The sequence below is a fragment of the Phalacrocorax carbo genome, chromosome Z, assembly GCF_963921805.1.
Source record: "Phalacrocorax carbo chromosome Z, bPhaCar2.1, whole genome shotgun sequence".
Classification (NCBI taxonomy): Eukaryota; Metazoa; Chordata; class Aves; order Suliformes; family Phalacrocoracidae; genus Phalacrocorax; species Phalacrocorax carbo.
In genome coordinates this window covers 49,201,410-49,221,139 of record NC_087548.1, presented here as the reverse complement: position 1 = coordinate 49,221,139, position 19,730 = coordinate 49,201,410, and the positions used below count along the sequence as shown (strand labels likewise).

The window sequence follows — 19,730 nt, the reverse complement described above, 5'->3', positions numbered from 1 at the left end:
GAAAAGAATTGCCATTGCATGCTGCTGTTTTGCATTCCATGCTGTAAACAGTGACTTCTCTTCTGTATTGCTGTGTCACAGCAGCAGGTGAGAGGAATATAAGTGTTTTCTTAGTGAAATTTGTATCCTTAGTGTTGTAACAGTCTGGAAGCTACAACCTGGGAATAATCACTTATTTAATACCTTTATTTGTTGATTTCCTGTCAGTTATTGGCTTTTGGGTTTTTTTTGGGAATTACAAATTGGTTAGAAGGTGATGGAAGATCTGTAGTTTTCTGCTAAGGAAAAATATCTGAGTAATCCCAAGTAATACAATATTAAACTACCAGTTTGCACTTACTGGGGGTAGGTCCACTGTTACACAGTAACTGTCCTAGTAGAAAATCCGTCCATGAAGTTGTTATATATATCTACACAAAATTATATGCATATTAAAAATTAATTTGGACTGTAATGGCTTTAAAAACTCTGATTCTCAAAAAGTTAACAATGCAAATTAAATGAAATAGTGTTTGTCAGTGAGGGAAGATTAGTTTAAATGTACCATCTGTTGTCTGGACTTTTAATAGTAGTGTAACTCAAAACAATGTGCTAGTCCTACCTAAACTCGACAAGTTCATCCTGAAAAGCAATATATGGAACCAAGGGTCAGCTGAAAGTAGTAAAGAGATGTCATTTCCTGATAAGGACATGAACAAATAAGCAATTTTGATTTTTTTACAATTAGTTTTGTTTATGTTGAATTTGTCTTTGAATACCTGGTCTTTCGTATAGTCTGGAGGCTATCTGCTGCTCTCAGTGTAGGTGAGTAGTGACTGAATCATATTTGTATAGTGAATAAAGAAGTTTTCTGCAGAGCCTGTAAAGGATGATCCTGGTTTTGGCAACGTAGCTTCTCTCCCAGCCTGTGTCATAGGCTTCTAACCTGGTATGTTCAGATCACTTAATCTGCAGTTTCTTAGGTGTCAGTTCAGTGGTTTTAGTATTTTGATAGCCAGTCCAGAGGTACTGACCATGAAAACCTGAAGCTGAAGTCACTAACGCTGTTTGTATCTCTGAAAAAAAAATGAGCCTTTTATTGTTTCAAGCAAGGTATGCAGATATCCGTGTGATCAAAATTAGCATGTGGAGAATATCCTATAACATAGGCTGAATGCATATTTATATTTACACTTGCGATGAATTTATTTTAGTTGTTAATTTCTACTATAAGTTTTAATTATTCTTGCAGGTAGGTAATATGCTTACAAGGAATGGTAAATAATGTAACATTCAGAATACAAAGTAACATGCACAAATAAAAACATTTTAATTATTCATGTGACTTACAGAATTTTTAATAACAGCAGTGATTATTTCTTCACATATCAACTATTACTGTAAAATAACAAATAGAAGGATCAGTCTGGGAAGTAAAAAGAACAGAATGCTCTTCTGGCACTCCTAGATAGCACTAAAAGTCTAACAGATCAAGCTGAAAACATTATGAGTTTTTCTGAGTATCAGACTTGTTATCTCAAAATTGACTTACGATTTACTGAAGAGTTTGCTTCTTGCATTGCACTTTGTTATATTAATGAATTAGCTTTGAATGATTTGGTCAGTTTTTTCTTAGTCTGTATTTTCAAAGCAGTGTAAAATGTTCTAGGCATCATGTTATAGCTTGGGTACTAGGCTAAGTGCAGTGTAGCTGGAGTGTGTGACTGCCTCACCTGGGAGGACATCCTACTCAAGATGAAAAATACGCTTCATACGTACGAGTTCATTTTAGATGTATTTAACAGTAGAGCGAGCACTCTGCCTTACTGGGATTTGACAGCTGAACTGGGTGGGGTTGTGTCCACCTACAGTCTTGGTGGCTTTGCTGTTTTCCCTCGGCTCCCATTCTGTTAGCCACCAATTCTCCATTCTTTAGTGCTGCTCAAGTCAGACAGTTTCAGGGATGAATAATTGTAGAGGTAAATTCTTAAAAGCCCATTACTTTGGAACAGTTGAAAGCAGATTAATTTGATAGTAGTCAAGATGGGAGAAAGAATAGGGTTAGGACTAGGAATTGGTTTGGGGGGTTAGCAAAGTGGTGGATTTCTTTGCTGTGTGGAAGAATAAAATGGGAGATTTCCATAAGGAGAGCACTGAAGTGAGGAAAACATTAAAGTCACTTGCTCATAAGCAGTGAAGACTTCAGATTTAATAGTCTAAATTTTGGTTTGCTTGTTGTTTCTTTATTTCAATTCTGTCCGTTAAAAAGTAAAGTAATTGTCCCAATTTGGGATAGTGATCTCATTCAAAATATAAATAAAAATAGGATACCACTATGGTAATTAATTTTTTTTTTTATTTCACTCGCCCTAAGTAATTATGATAGTTTTTTTCATTACTGTTTTTTTTATCCTGATTTTCACATGAATCAAATTTTAGCTGTCATAGTCAATCCAAAACTGTAAGAACATGAACTATAAAATTATTTATTTAAAATACAAGTTAAATGGAAGGTTTTATCTAATATTGCTCATAAATCCCACATGATTTGTAAAGTATGATCATACAGAGCAGCAGTGGTCTAAACCTCCTACCTGTTGTTACAGCTGAGTAATGACTTCATAAATGTGTGGGTGTAATTTTGAAACTGGAAAATGCCTTCTCTTGGGCCATTTATTTCTATCTGCAGCAAGATGAGTTATGTTTTAATGTGTATGTACTTGTAAATTTTGTTTTAAGTTCACTTTCTGTCATTGCATTCCCAAACACCAATAAGACCAAGTTCCTATCTGGAGTAAGGCAAACGGCCTTACCAAATATCTGTGCGTGCTCATGTTTGTTGCATTTGTTTACATTTAAGTAAAAATTAATAAGTAGATTAATGATCTTAGGTATTTCTCTTTTCTTCCTCAAACAATTTCAGATTACAAAAAAATAAGGCAGATTGTCAGTGTGTGCATTGCTAATACTATGAGTCCTGGGAGTCCACGGGTAGTGCAGATCTGCGCTTGTCAGGCAGTGTTCAGTCTGACAATGGAGTCTGTGCAGTTGGTTGTACCATGCTTGTGAGGGAAATGTGGAGTAAGCTCCTTACACCAGATGCAGAATCTCTTTTGAAGTGGAGTCCATTTTATAAAAATCAGGTTCCAGATGCATTTTTTTGTTCCATTAGTTTCATGTATGCAGTTGTTGTCTGCTGGGAAATGGTCTTCTATCTTTCTCAATCTACTTGAGAAAGAGGATTACTTATTTTGAAAATAAATTAGTTTTTCTAAATTATCCAACTATTTCATCTTTCTGTACAAAAGCTGTGATTATTTAACTGCTTGAGAATTCTGAAAGTGTATTTACACTTCCTCTCCTGCATCGTAAGTGTTCGTACATCTTCAAGCCAAGTACTACGTTCTTCTGATTCAGGCTGCCACCTTCAAGCCACCCACGCATGGCAGTTTGGTGTATTCTAGGCGTTTTTCAGATAAGTTTTTAAATAAACCAATCCACAGATGCAGATGAATAAAACAGATTGTGGAAATTAAGGACTGATTTGCAAATTAAGTTGGCAGTTTTGGAGCTGGGGTTTGCCACTGCCAGGCTGGTGTAGGTAGCAGGTCACCCTGCCTCCTTGACCTCAGGTAGGATTGTGCCTGATGTTTCTGCAGGGCGTTCTTCAGCTTGACTGGCAAGAATACCATGAGCCCTTTTGGCAGCCTACTACAAAATTTCGCTCAAACAGCTTCTCAGTCATCACAGACCCCAAGGCATCCTCTGAGTCAGCCTCAGGCCACTGTGTCAGGCTTTGCTTAGGCCTCAAGCCTTCTTCCAAACAACGACTTATATGGCCAGACATGAGACCGGCCTTGCCTACTGCCTGCTGTTCATCAGCTCAGTGCTTTTTCCCCTTGCAGAGATTATGTTTTGTTTCTTTCTTCTCCATCCTGTTTTCACCCAGTCACTTGCATCTTTGTTGATGTCTTTCCTGGTCTAAGCTGTTTCGTTGTTAGTGGGTTATCCAGTTTGTACCTGTAAAGGACTCTTCATGTTTTCTTCTGTGAAAGAATTTGGGATGGCTGAGCCCATAAAGATTTACACCTGGATTAAGTTAGCTAAAACATGAACAATTTTGTGGGATCAAGGCCTAATCTGGGAAATAATATGTTGGAAACTTGGTGTTAAATATCGTCTTGGTAGAGTGTTCAGGCTTTTCAAGTGTTTAATATTTTGAAAATTGCTTAACTTAGCAATGGATGGCCAGTACTTTAGAAGTGGAAAATATATTTGTTACACAGACTTTTAAAATATAACTTACATAACTGAAAAATATCGTCTTAAAATAATAATTTTATCCATGTTAGTTTATTTATGGGCTCATATTGTTAAGGATTTGGTGTTATATGAGCAGCAGGTTTCTGTGTTCCATATTTCTATGAGTTTCAATGGAAAGGAGAAAAATGTACTCCTTACAGCTGGCTGCAAAACAATCACAAAGATACATTTGAGATATTTTTTGGCTGACTTGAATAATTAGAAAGTTTGTGGCTGACAGACTTTGGTTTCACCTTTGATTATTAATAAAACATTAGAAATGCACAGTAGTCTTTAAAAAAAGAAATCTAGAAACCTGTCAGTTAAATCAATCTAATGTGAATCAAACAAAGCTTGTGATGTAAAGGATAGGATGGAAAGACTCATTTTTACTTGCCTTAATAAACAGGATTATTACTGAACTGAAGTTTGGATTTTTGTCAGAACAGGATTTTTTCCAATATGTTTTGACAGAGCCTTCAGCTATGAGAAACTACTGACTGTAGATATTCTCTGCCAGAATGATGAATCTATTTCCAGTAAGCTAGTTGCTTCATCTTGTTGGATATACTCTTGGGAATTTATCACGTAATTCCCTTAATCCAAACCAGTTGTGTACATATTTTGTAATTGATGAATTGCTGACAGTAAATAAATATTCATACAAAATCAACTATTTGTTAAAGAAAAAAAATACTGTTTAACAATTTTCATACCAGAACTTAGCAGTCTTGTATTTACTGTGTCTTTTCACATGAACTAGACTGTCATCTAAAACTGCTGTTTACAATTATTACAACATTGAAAATATACCATCTCAGATAAGAATGCATTTACATTGCAACTCTATGTCAAATGCTTTTATCAACACAGTGAGTAATACCAGATCACTAGTCCTTGAAATAACATGTCATTAAATTTGTGAAGATGAAACAACTATTCTTCCATCAAATTCTGCTCTACTTTTAGATGAAATGCCTTGGTTAAGTAATGTCTTTGAAGACTGGGTGTTACTTCCTTTAGCTCTGATTGTAGTTGGCAGGCATTATATGTTCTTTGTGTATTACCAAAACAGAACATCTATCTGCGGCATGCTCTCCGTCTTTTCTTCATAAATGGATGTAACTTTGGTGTGTTGGATGTATTTTGGTGTGTTGTTTGCATTTGATTAATTGGGTCTTACTGCTTTTGTGTGTGCATATATCTTATTCCTACTACTGAATATATATGATTGATGTACTGAACTGTTGGCTTCTGCTCTGTGAATATTAATCAAAGACTATGCTCCTCTGCTTAATGGCTGTGCAGCATAGGAGGCAGCCAAACAACATAGACTATAGTCTGCTTCTTTTGCTCTTTAATCATTATTGTGTAAGACACTGGCAAGAACACTTTTTTTCATCTATAAACACTTTCATGATTAAACATATCCATTGTTTGGTCAAAGTTATGAAATATTGTTGCTCAATTAAATTTTGTTTTCAACATTTCCTGGTAAAAGCAGTAATAGAAGAGATAAAACAGTAAAGGAAGGGGAGATAATTAAGTAGAAAAAAATACTAGGCATAGCAAGCAAGGAAGAAGCAGAAGATGTGGAGTCAGTAAATTCAGCCTCATATGGTTTCAGGTCTTATGGTTTGGACAAATAGCTTTCTTTAATCAAAGGGCAAACCTAATGCTTTTCTAGATTCCATTACTATGGTGAAAGGGATAGCCTATGACTAAACTAATCTTAAAGAGAACATTTGCTGTGTACTGATGTATACATGAAATGTGTATAAGGATGTCGATTAGGGTGTGACAGCTTCTTTGGGTGAGAAATTAAAAGGCGTGTTCAGTATTTAAAACAAAAAAGCTGGTAAATGTGACGGTACAGCTCAGTGTCAGAAGTAGCAAGCTTCTTGAAAACACAGCTCACACTTTTATTACATGTAGTTCTGATATAAAGGTTGATAGCTACAGCTTTAGTCATTCTCTGTGAATCTCACCAGTGAGGCAGCCAAGGCTAATAGGAAGACATAGGCTTCAGGGTTTGTCATATTTTACGAGGGGTTTTGTTTTAGTCTCCCCCCCCTACACCCGTTTCATAAAAATACCGTAGAGTAGGAGCTTTCTCTAAATTATGCTGTTAGCAAAATTTTTCCCCTAGCACTATCACTGCCTAGCTGTACAACTAGCAGAAACATCAGAATTTATTGAACAGGAGTTCCTTTTGCTGTTGCCTGTTGCCCTTGACCATTAGGACAGCCTTGCTAAAATCCCCTCAGAGTCGTGGGACCATAAAGAATATCACAGTATTTGTATTTACTAATGTTGTTCTACAGATTTTAACTGTAATGAATTATACATTTTTTTAATTCCTCCAGTTTCAGCCCAGAAAATATACATCAGATTTTCTTACAGATCATGATTTTGTAATATTCTAGGAAGGTATGAGGCAGAAATCTCCAAATCTCCTTCATTTTTATATGATGTAATGTGTTCAAAGGCAGGTCTGTTTTTACAGAAGGGAATACAGTAGTACTGAAGCTTGTGATTCATAAAAAACAATAGTTCAAAGCTGAATCATTGAATCACAGAAACTTTTTCTTTGTTTTCAGTCAGTCTGTTTGTCTCAGAGGTGTATTTAAAGTATTTTCAGGAAACATCAGTAGAAGAACTGAATGGCTTCAATAAAATACTGACTTAGTACGCCATTATCTAGTAGAAATTAATCTATTTTATATTAGTTGAATACCCATTTATCCATTGTTGTACCACCTCCCTTTGAACACTTCCTATAAATATTCCTCTTGCATATATACCTATATTCATATTTGAATATATTAGCATGTTTTTGCAGATATAGCTATTTGGAAAGAATTTTTTACTTACAGACTGTCTATATAAATTGAATATTTTTTTAGATCGATGTCAAAACGGTAGACCTTGTATATTTTCAAAATCCTTTCTCCTGAATAAAGGCCATTTCCATTGTTTAATTCATACAAACACCTGCTTCTGTGATTTGAGGCTACTTCTTCAGTTTTGATAATGATTATTCCTACATTCTTGTTTGTCAATGCTGAAAAGTTAATTGTTAGTCCAACTAAACAATCTTCACATGTCTGGTTAATGTAGTTACTGCTTATTGACCTTCTGAAAATGCTGATCTGATAAAGAAGCTTTTAATGTAGTAAGAAAAACTAGCTAAAGTTAGGTGCCTTTCTCTGCTAATCCACACCTGCCATTGTCCTTCCCTGTTTTTTAAAATCAAGCTTTAAGATTTCAACAATAATATGGAAGTAAGAAGAGACAGAACTGTGGCTTTTTAAAGACCTTGTCTAGTGGTTTTAGTTTAGTTTACATATAAATTTTTATTGTCCCTAATGTATGCAAATTTTAGCATGGATTACAGTCTTGTTAGAGTGTATATTCTTTTTGAGTGTAGTTTTTCAAAAGTGTTCATATTGTGGTGATTAGTATCATAAAAATATACAGATTGTTAAGAAGAAGCAGTTTTGGATATGGTAATTTACTGGTAAGTAGTTTTCCTTCAGCTTTTGGCTGATACGAATAACGTAAATTCTCTGTAATCAAACAGAATCTCTATTAATATTACCTCTTTTCAGTTATTTACATGTCTTTATAACAAGCACAGCACAGCAATTGATTTTGTTTTAGTTGTAGCTTCAAAACTGAAGAAGGCATTTAGGAATGCCTTCGTATGATCGTTTAATTTCTGTATGTTCATGTAATTGTTTATGGAATTAAAAATGAAAATACTTGAACTGAACAGGGTGTCTACATTCGTGGTATAAATGGATGGGAAACTAATACTTGGACTTTCTCTTTTTTCCAAACTTTAGGGGGGACACAGAGATTACCTCGCACAATTGGAGTGTCTTTGGCAAAAGAACTAATCTTCTCTGCACGTGTTGTGGATGGTGAGGAAGCAAAATCGATAGGATTGATTAGCCATGTGGTAGAACAGAATGAAGCAGGGGATGCTGCATACAGAAGAGCATTAGCTCTGGCAAAAGAATTTTTACCTCAGGTAAAACAAATTATTTTTATTTTAGTTTTTAGTTTTTACCAAACATTAACACTGTTTGAAAAAGAATCAGCTGTATTAAGAAAATCTGTCATGAAGTTATGTATTAAAAAGCCATTCTAGTTATGCGGAGAGCAATCAGAAGTTTTCTGTCCTGTGTATTGAATGGTGTTATTTGGCAATTATTTCATAGTGAAGCAGAAATACTGTCAATCTTCATATATTATGATGTGGTCTCTGTACTGTGTATTTTGGCTTGCAAGCTTTAAACAAAAAAAATAGCATAAGGGTTTGTTTTTCAGTAACGCAGTTATCTCAATAGTGTTCTGTTGCTGTTGAACACTTTGGAAGAGAGGCAGAAAAGTCCATATGAAAGGGGACGTATGGCAGTGTAATGGCTATTTTGAAAACATAAAGCTAAAAGTAATTTCAGTATTAAAGCAAAACCCATTTACTAGTGGGAAGTTTGCTTTCTGTCCTTTGTGTGTAAGCTCGGTGAAAGAATTATGCTGTTATTGTCATTCATTCTACATGACATCCTATCTCTGTCTTTCATAAAATAATTGAAATGGGATTGTCTGAATTCCTGTGCTTTAGAACTTGAAAATTTTAATAAGAAGTTTAAGTATGACCCTTACAAGAGTCTTTGTATTAGCTGATTGCTACCTGTTCCCCTGTTGCCATACTCCGTAAGCTGTTTAGAGTAGGAATGTGAGTTTGGAGCTTTTGATAAACCTGCTTTTCAAGTGAAGGGTCCCAGGTAGCAAATTCATAGGAGGCAGAAGAAGAAAAGAATTAGTAAACCACTTTATTGGATCACAAGTGTAACAGCTAAAATTTTTGGAAGTGGAAAATGCGACAGATTATATATGCCATTTAATGTAGGTTATTTGTGTCTTGAACACCCTCATAGAAAGATAAACTTGAAGAATATAGTAAAAATTCTAACATACTGTGATTCTGGAAGGTTGATTTATAGTTACAATTTCACGTTAGAACCAGCTCAAAAGCATTTGACTTTTCCCAAAGCAGCAGGCCACTTCTCTAAAGCAATGTCTGAACATTCCGAAGCTGATGCTGATGGATAGGCACAGGATTGAGACGATTCCCAAAGATGTCCCGCTTGACAAAAGTGGACCTGCTCAGCACCTTTGAAATGTAAACCAAACACACTGCTTTAATTAGGTTCTTCTGAAAACAGTATACTCTCACTTTTTCTCAATATCAAAACTATCAGTTTGGAAGCAAGTGTCTACAGTAGTGATGTAGTTTAGGATACTTGACCTGTTTACTATAAATCTAATAAAAGTCCAAATTCTAGGTCCCAACATAAAATGCTGATGTGCAGACTCTTCACTGCATAATCTTATAGATTTCGATGAAATATAAATAAGCTTTTTCTTTCATTTTAGGGACCAGTAGCAATGAGAGTTGCAAAACTGGCCATCAATCAGGGAATGGAGGTAAGCATCTGTACTTCCCATAAGAGTACGCAGAAGTCAGGCTGGCAACAGGTCTACAGTGGTGATTTTTTTTCTAGAACTGTTTTTAGTTTTGCGATATATAATCTTTCAAAATATATTTGGTCAAAACTTTTTGAAAGATGAAATGCAATTTTTTTTATGTCTCAGACTCCTGAGACTAGAGTTGATGCTGAATTCCATAATGAGGCTTAGTAACCTCATGTCTGTCCAGGAGTATTCCACTCTGCTAATTATTAATTCTAAAAAGTAAACATAAACTACTATAAGCAAGTCGTATTTCAAATGCTGGGCAGAAAAAACCTCAAAGTCATACTTTGTCAAGGCTGCCAGTGGTCTCAGTGTTTAGTAACTAATAAAGTTAAAGGCCAGAAGGCATGTTATTTATTTCCAATATTTTAATAGAGGTTAGTGTTAAAATTATACCTGGATTCTGATTACCTATTTGATTCTCATTGCCACTGCCTCTTGAACATTATTGACCTAGCTCTAAAGCTTATTAAAATCCAGCCCTGAACACATCTGGACATGAGTTTTACTTTAGGCTTGTGAATCGTCTTGCTGAGCTCAGTAGGACTATTCATATTTAAAGTTAAGCACATGAATAAGCTTTGCACGAAGAGACCTTATAGCTAACCTGGGGCAAGGGAAAGGGGATCACACCTCATGCAACATCTGAATCCAAGAAGACAAATTTAAGAATGGTTGTTTTTTCCTTGAAGTCTCAAAAACAACCAGTGACATAACTGAGTTCAGCAGAGCATACCACCAATAAGTTTTGGCCTGAGAACCAAAGTTAGATGTTGTTTTGCAAAAAGTAGGTTTGTTAGGTTTCCACAGCAAGTAATGACAGAATTCAAGATTTACTTCAGTGGTACCCAAGGTTCAAAGTGCTACCAGCTAAATTATCTAGCTACCAGGTGTAGAGGACTGAAAGTTCAAAATCATTATGTTTATAGAATTAGGACAATAGGGTTAGAAGGACTCTGAACGATCACGTAGTTCAATCTTGAGGCCCCAAACAAGATCTACCATATCAAAACCAATCAAGCCAAATGTTCATTCAAGCTGTTGTTTCAAACCTTCCATGGCAGAGATTTCATTGCTTCCTTTGGTGATCTCTTGTATAGCTTATCTTCCCTTGACAAATTACTTGTGGTGCATAGCCACAGTCCTTTCATTGGTCATGTGGAAGGCTGGTAAGTTCTGCAGCAGCTGATGCTTACGACAGGCAGAGAAGTAGCATGGGGAAGATTCAGCCTTTTCAGCTGTTCAGACCAGCTCACAAATTAAAAAATGTTATTAAAACTAGGTGATGATGCAGGATGGCCAATGGCCGCCTTGTTTTTTTAATTTCAAATCCATTTAAACTTGAATTGATGTTTATTTTGTGGCATGGCATCATCTTCTTGTATGACATTTTGAAGATAACTTGTTTCAGAACAATATTTAAATAATCATGCAGTACATTAAATCTTTCCTCCTGTAGTAAATTAAATTATTACAAATGTGCAAGTAGCTAATGGTTGTTAGTCCAGATGATTTGTAGTGAAGAACATACATTGTTTTGACAGTGTTTTACATACTAATTGTATCACCAAATAAGGAAACTGTTATAGAAGTACTAACCACTCTCACCACGTGGCCGTGTATCATTTCTGTGTTAAAGTAGTGTAGAAGAACTTTGCAGAAGTGTTTTAATATGTGGCATGTAGAAACACAGGTTTTAAGTTAGTCATCAGGAAATAATATATAGTAAATATACAAAAATACGCTTTTAAAAAATGTTATATTCTTTTCCTCAGGTCGACTTAGTAACAGGTTTAGCAATTGAAGAAGCTTGTTACGCTCAGGTATGTAACTATGATTACAGGAAAAGACCGAGAAAACAGGCTTTGTTGATGCCTGTTATGAAACATGCAGAAATTCAACTGGAAATTGCTCTGTGACTTCTTCTACAAATATTTTGGCACTGTATTTAGACCTTCCTTCTACTTACTCTCTTTTTGAAAGGAATTTAAGGAAGGAGATGTAGTTTAGGACAAAAACATCTCCTTGCCAAGACTGGTAGGTTGAAGGTAGTGAAACACTACCAGCTGTATACCTAGCCAGTCATATGCTGCTGTACATCTAGTCCAAGAACCACCTTGCTTTTGCTTTGTTTTTTGTTGTTGGTTTGTTTTTTTTTTTTTTTTAACATGAAATAGCACGAAGGACACTTCTCTAACATGTGGCACTAATGGCATATGTGCTAACCAACACAGTTGAAGCAAACCTCTTTGCCAATGAAACACGGGAATTATGTATTTGAGTTTGTATGTGCTTGGAATTAAGAGACAGGTTTGTGATCATAGATACAGAAGCATCAGCATTAGATGCTTATTTAAAACATATGGTGATCAGATTAATAACCTACCCACCCAACCTACCCCACCCCCCAAAAAAACCCCAAAACCAAAAAACCCCACACCAAAAACTCAAAGACAAACCCTGAGGAGTTTCTCACAGTCACCTCTTTGGAGAAAAGATACTCCTCCTTCTCCCAGACTGTTTCTTGGTGTTATATTGTGCCTTTGAAGTGTCTGGGAAATTCCTGTATCTGAGTAGACATTTTAGTTCATTTTCTGTTGTATTATATGTATTATATGTTGCATGCTGGATGCATTGAAGAACTACAATTTGTATGAAAATATTTTTCTTGATATTGTTTTTGGTGTCAATAATGAATTGTTACTCTGCTCATTGCAGACTATTCCAACAAAAGATAGAATTGAGGGTCTTCTTGCATTTAAGGAGAAGAGACCTCCTCGCTACAAGGGAGAATAAAAGAAGTTGATGCCTTTAAAATACAGTGGGATAAAAGTACTGCTATGTGGACCATTAAGGTGCATTTTGCATCTGCGCCTGGAATATCACAACCACCAAAGTAAAAGCAAATCATACTGATGTTACATTTTAAATGTGTCCATACTTGTACTGGGCCCAGATAGAAATGTGTGTCAACTCATGCTCATTATGGTTTCTGAAGGTTGATCTGTGTATTGGCAAGGTCACAGGTTCATGCAGCATTTTAAAAATTTCATATGTGTAAAACGTACCATTCCACAACTGAAAAAGCTCTGTAAATTCTTTATATAGACAAAACCTATATGTGATGTTAACTATAAATCTGCTGTATCATTTTATCAAAAGTGACCACTGAACACCAAAAATAAGAAATTGTACAAAATATGCATTAAAACGATTCTGTGTATCAGTAAAAATTATATTGGAGTATGCTACCTGAGTATGTACCTTATTAATAAAGCTAAGGGAAATGAAAAGGATTATTGTTTGGAAAATGTTAAGCTTTATTTATCTGACTTACACTGTTCTAAGTAAAATGAAATTAACTTCAGCACATAATGGCGTCCTTTTGATGAAGTCATTGCCATTATATTCATTTAATTGTATTAAATGAAGACATTTTTGAGGCCAGCCTTTAATTATGCATTCTTGTATGTTAAACCTGGCTTTGTCTTGCATTCTTCCAACATACCATCTGATTAGCCCTGTCTGCTGTGAAGGAACTTTATTTCACTTGCCCCACTTATTTTAAATTTTTGATGATTGTATTAAAGATTGTTGTGCAGGGATGTGACTAATGCGCTGTTAATGAAACTAGAATTCTCTTAATCTCCAGCATATTCCTTTTGCAGGTCCTAATAATGTATATTTATATACAACAGGGATGATACTGAAATGTTCTTTATTCTGTGGCAGCCTCAGGGTTCTTTTCATGTATTGAAAGAGAAATCCAGTAGGTTACAAGGTGAGAAAACTGTTGTAATTCATACTGTATATTTGCTATGGACATGGCATATATAGCAAATGCCTGGAAATAACCTCTTAGAAAGTATTTTTGTTAACTTGACTGGAAAATAAAGATGGCTTAGCAGTCAGATGCTGTCTTTTTATATGAAAACAAATTTCTTCATGTTTGGTTACCATTGGCTCATGAAACTTGTGCAAGCTCTGCTGTTTCTGCAACATTAACTATGGTCACTGTCCATATCTATGATGATAAAGCAGCTGATCAACATGAAATGACAAGAACTCATTTAAATTCATATTTAGACATATCATTACATGTAAATTGTTTATAACTGGTAGAGCACACACTTTGTTGACTGGTAAACTTGCTGAGTCGATCATTTCATGCATGATAATTTTCCAATAAAGTACCAGTGCTTATTTTGATAGTCATATAAAGCCTAGAGGGTCATTTTCTCCTGTTTTTGAAATGCTAACATGTCATTTTCATTTTTACTGAGTAGGAAATAATTATGTTAATAGGGGAAAAAATATTATGTCTATGCTGACGGGTTTCTGTTTCATAACTTTGATATACAGCCTGGTTATTGAGCTGCCTCTGTTTCTCTAACAAGCACTGATTAAGTAGCTTCTGTGAATGTCTGTTTTAAAAAATCTAATAACTTTAAATACTGTGGCATAAGGCTGTATAGATTTATGCCTTTAACTAGTAGTTTTGATATCAGAAAATAATTCTGCTGTCACAGTGGTCTCTCCATTCCTTTTCTCAGGAGAAGATACTGTCATATTGTAGCAATTTGAGTCCCTTGTTTTAAGTCAACAGTTTGAATGTTATTACAAAGCGAGTATCAGTAGGACAATTTTTAAAGGTACTTTCTAGTGATGTTGAAATAGTTCTGAAGGAATAATATTTTAGCAAAAGATGTGTTAATCACTTACTGTCTCTGTTATTAAGTGGTCTGTTATGGTGGCTGCAGTGCTTGTGATTAATAGCAATATTAGAATTCTGCTTCCACAAGATGGTGATTTGTAATAGAAATGCTCTTATAAAGGCTGACTGAAAGTTATGATCTCCTTCAAGTGCTTAGGCTCAGCTCTTCTAGTTCCTGGTAAAGCCATGCTTTTCTCCACAATGGCTGATGGGTGAGTGAGACCTGGTCTCTGCTAGTTTCTTGAAAGGTTATCTCATGGTCCCTAGGCATAAGCAGCTTTTTCTCCTGCTCCTGCTGAGCATAAGTGGATAGTGAGTTCTTCTGCACTTCTCCACTGAGTTGGATATTGAAAAGTTAAAACACAGGTAGAGCTAATTACCTCTCAATGGTGGAAGTGTAAGTTCAACTTACTAAATTGCCTAGAAATTCTTAGTTTCATGCAGAAATCAATGTGTGACTTTATATAACACATAATTTTAGCCTTTAACTTATGAAAGCATTTGTGTTTTCAATATTATTGAAGTAACTCAAATTCTTACTAATTTTACTAAATTTCTGGATAAAGTTTTCAGCATTGTCTGAATGGCTTAATTCAGTTCAGGGCTTTTGAGTATCTCACCTGCCATGAAAACGGTGTTTTATTTATTCTAAGTTTGTGTAATGATACAGTTAAGAGCACTTGGAGGATGTTGTTCTATGGAACATTTCTGTTATATTTGCAGAGCCATTTGTGCCAAATTGTTGTTGAAATTCTGTCAGTCTACGTGCAGTTACTCATAGTCCTACACTAAGGTTCATATCAGTGCTTTTCTAGAACTGCTTTTAACCAGCTGTATTCAGAATAGTAAACATCAGGATGTATCATTTGCAGCTGCTTCGTATTTTCCTCAGTCATTGCCCTTCGATGCATTTAAACATAATCAGATTTGTTGAACAGAACAAAAAATAATGGGTCTCTCCAACACAGGAGAGGGCGGAATATCATGCTACTTGGACCCTGGGTTTGGGAGCCTCAGGGAGTAAAGTAAGGGGGTTGGTACTCGTGATGTTTCACATACCAAAACCAACCACAGAAGCAAAGTGAAAAGAGTAGTTGAAACATCTTAATTTATCACAAACTTAGTTTTTGTTTCATTGCTTTTCCATGCAAGCAAATCCCTGAAAAGGTGTGTATTGAGATTAGCGAGAGGATTTATCTACAATTAAGAAAAAAGATAATTGAAAACCGTTGATATTTTGTGTGGTGTACATTGAACAAGATGTGCTATCATGTCTCATTAGTGAGATTTTAGCCTTGTTCACCTAATGACACTCTTGAAAAGCCATGGGGCTTCATTGCCTAGTGAGGATGGTATAGTCAGTGTACTCAAGGTGTGATAGTGATCACGATGATGTGGTTATTTTAAGATGTTCTTTTTCTACACACTTTTAGAAAGACAACTATCTCCAGAAATGAGAAAAAGGAGAATAATTGCAAACAGATAAACCAAAAGGAGAGATGTGTTCAGCTAAAGGTAATGAAATGCCTCTTGTGTATTTTGAGGGATTATAAAGACTAGGTTTTCTCTTTGTGCTTTTTTTTTTCTGTTGGCTTTGCTTTCTCTGAGTCTGGAGCTCGGACACCAGGGTCCAGGGAACAGTTTTAAGAACTTATATGGGTTGTTTTCACTTTAAGAACTTTGATATTTTATAAGCAAAGTTAGGAAAGTTTTAAAAATTTTCCTTAAAAGTTTTTGAAAGAGGTGATCAGAAATGATCATGTTATCACCAAAGATTGGTGACAATCCTTTTGTGTCCCTGTAATCCTTACCAAAGAGGTAATGTAGCTTTTTTTATTGTAGATGTAAATTATGTTCAGTTTCAACCTTGGAACAGAGCTGAAGAGAAGTTTCCTTAGCTATGCAGAGCGTACAGTGTTCATGCAATGTATTCATTATGCATTATAACATATATGTGTGTATACTGACATGTCATATGCATGGATATGTATGTGTATGTGTGTATGCATACGTGTACTTATAATTAAAATTCTTCAGGCTGTCCGACAAGACCAAACCCCCCTCGTGATGTGATAGTACTACTCCAGGAAGTTTTGAATTTTTTTGTGCAAGAGCACTTCCAGCAAAAACCTTGAACCCCACACAGCATGTACCATGACTGCTACAAGTGGCCATACGTGCAGTATGGAAGCTCTGTAACACAGAAATTCTGCCGTAGAAGCAGCAGTCAAGTAGCGAGGAGGCGCATGTATGTTACTGTATTTCTGGTCGTGCACATTTGGTAGTTCAAGGCTAGAATAAATGTAGCAGAATTTGAAGTGTGTTCTAAGTTTCAACAAAGGTGTGGCATCCAGATAGTGCATTCCTCCCAGTGCTATAGTATTGTTTGCTTCTGCAATTTGGACAGGCCTACAGCAATCATAAGCAGCTCATTAATCAACAACTGTCATAGATTATAAGATCAGTCTCCACCCCCCTTAAATAAGTCTAGACTTAGATTTCATCTTCAAATTTTATCTAGTAGATACTTCTTCCAAGGACACACACTCACATGGGAAGAAATATGAAGTATGTTAAAAGAATTTATTACAGAGGGTGTGAATGTTCTTTGTCAAAGCTAAGATCTATTGCAATACTTGAGTTCAAAATAGTACATTAACCCTCTAAGGCATAGTCTGTAGATGTATGTTTATAAACTCTTCAAAGTTCTGGCTAGTGACTGCTACTCTTTGAGTATAATTCCTGAAGCATATGCTAATAAAGCTTTTGTAACATTAAAGAAATGAGAATATGTTGCATAATATAACCATTTTCAGAAGAATATGAAAAGTTTTTTATTTTTTTAAGGAACTTATACATCAAATTGTTGCTTCTTTATTCTAGTAACTGCTAATTGATTTAACATTTTCCCTTAAGCATAAGGGAAATTGTGATATCATCTTTGGCTCAATTCTTTCTAGCATGTTAGAAAATCTGATGCCAGTTGTACAAATTCTTAAAAAATGTGTCTCTTTCATGCAGTTTAGAAAGACAAAGTTTAAAATTTTATTTGTAAGGATAGGGATCGGAAAGTTCTGTTTTCATTACATATAAATGTTAATACATCTGTATGCTTGTGTGGAAAGAGTTTGACTCTGCATCTTTTGTGTAGTAATTCTATACTGCTGGGACTGTTGTCTTCAAAGCTGGTCTGTAGCTGAACTATTTTTGTACAGATACGTAAGTATCCCCAGCTAGTGACCACTCAGGGCTCAATCTGTGGTTCATGTTGTCCTGTAGTTGTCATCTTTTGGCCAGCCTCCCCTTCCAAGTAGCGGTGAAAGGAGGAGAGAGCCAGGGCGCACACTTCGAAGAAGCAGTGAGTCTAGGAAGGATGGATGGGAGAGATGGTTTGTAGGGTGTACTCAGACGGCATTTTTAAGCCACAGTCCACTTCAGCGCAGTCATTTTTAGTATCTTCATGAGCAGCTCCACAAAGTGGATTTTCCTATATTGGTTGGTTACAGCACCTGAATTCTATACCCCAATGACTAGTAGAGATCATAACATCCAAACGTGATTCCTAGACTATCTGTATCTCATATGAAGGGAGGGAGGAGACACAAAAATGGCATAATGAGGTGGGTTCTGCCTAATTTACCAGTTCGTAAATGAACACATGGATGTGGTTTTTTCCACTTTGCGCAGAACGAAATTCCTTTCTTCGTTTCGGATTCCTACCCTTTTTTCCAAATCTTAGCTGAAATCAGTCCTTTTTTGAAAAAGTGAAGAGAATGTTCTGCAGTGCCTTGATCTATCTAATTGCTCAGTAGTTGAAAGACTCACGAAACACCAGAGCAACTCAGTTTCTGCTCCCTTCTTTCACTTAATTGACCTGAACTGAACCCTCCTACATGAGTGCCCTGGTCACTGGATACTCTCAGTCACTCCTGATGAAACTTTTCTACTTTAATTACTTATTCTACAAGATAATTTGTTGAGATGTAGAGATAATGACCAGTTGCCTACTAGTTTAGAGAGGGAAGGCCTGCCCTGCAGCCCCTCGTGCAGCAAGTATCATGCTGGTTTTTTAATAAATGCTGTAGCAAGGACCAGAATCCTGCTCGCTTTAGTCTCGTCCCGAGGATCTCCTTTGTACTCTGTGAAGTCCTGTCTGCCAAGTGTAAAGATGCTGACTGAGTCAGATTCCTTAGGTGTGGAAGGTTTAATTCATAAATCCTGAAAGGCCTTAGGTACAGCACTGTCTAATTGCCATTGCCTAATATCATCAGAATTGTGACTTCCTGAAGCAAAATCGCAGCAGGAATTTTGAGAATCTAAATTTTGGACTTGGGCATCCACATCCCTGCGTAGAAGTAGTCTTAGTTATGTGTGTTTGTGATTATGCTTCTAGGCTGCTATACTCTTTAGGATTATTAGGTAAGCTTGAAAATACTGCCTTGAAGTGAGCGAGGGATATCAGAAATCGCTTTAGCTGCTGGTGACATATCGTAGATCCCATGACTGAACCAAGTTGCTATTAACAGGTGGTAATACTTGTGGAGCCTGACTGTCCCTTCTGTACCAGCTCCCCAAAGCAGTCATGCTGTCATCAGTGAAGTAGAAGGAAATCCTAGCAAGTCAGGGAAGAGGTGGTGTAGGAGCAGCAGTGGCATAGCTACGCTACCAGGATAGTTGGCTGTGCTAACACAGTTGTATGAAGCTGGTTATTCCAGCTCAGCAGCCTGATTCTGCCAACAGAGAAGCACAAAGCAGTTGTGTACAGAACGAACTTTTGATCATGCTTTGTCTGTGTATATGCATAATATATAAAACCTATGTCCATATGTCCACTCTGCTTCCAGCACGTAGTTTTAAGGTTGTTCACACAAGCTTTTGAAGCATTGTTTCCATTGTTAAAATAGCTCATTAAAACCACATCTCCACAGGTATGTGTGTTTGGAGTTACAAAAACATTTTGTCCTATACATGTTTTTATATTTCGTATAATTACAGCATATTTATCTGAAGTATTTCGCAAGTATACTTTTGTGTAATACTGGTAGGAGATTAAGTAATAGCTACTTACTAGCACTATTGCACAAGAACATCAAATGTTATTGTGATGTTCTGAGATTTGAGGTACCAAGCATGCTTTTGGCTGTTTTGTTCCTGTGACCTTTATGCTCTTCTGGATAATACAGCAGTCCTG

At 36.0% G+C, this 19,730-nt stretch overlaps 2 protein-coding genes across 3 annotated transcripts in view; both read left to right on the top strand.

The window, feature by feature from the left end:
• Nucleotides 1–13,736, top strand: part of AUH (AU RNA binding methylglutaconyl-CoA hydratase) — a 119,472-nt gene extending 105,736 nt beyond the window's left edge. For both annotated transcript variants that reach the window (XM_064439517.1, XM_064439518.1), the window contains 4 exons: nucleotides 8,130–8,317; nucleotides 9,727–9,777; nucleotides 11,601–11,648; nucleotides 12,544–13,736. In XM_064439517.1, the coding sequence (XP_064295587.1) occupies nucleotides 8,130–8,317; nucleotides 9,727–9,777; nucleotides 11,601–11,648; nucleotides 12,544–12,621 (365 nt within the window). In that variant the 3' untranslated portion in view covers nucleotides 12,622–13,736. The remainder of the gene's footprint in view (nucleotides 1–8,129; nucleotides 8,318–9,726; nucleotides 9,778–11,600; nucleotides 11,649–12,543) is intronic.
• A 142-nt stretch (nucleotides 13,737–13,878) lies between these two features.
• The window catches only part of LOC104053411 (tubulin polymerization-promoting protein family member 2), a 94,400-nt gene continuing 88,548 nt past the window's right edge, over nucleotides 13,879–19,730 (top strand). The window contains exon 1 of the mRNA XM_064439519.1: nucleotides 13,879–16,054. The gene's annotated coding sequence lies outside the window, so the exon portion shown is untranslated. The remainder of the gene's footprint in view (nucleotides 16,055–19,730) is intronic.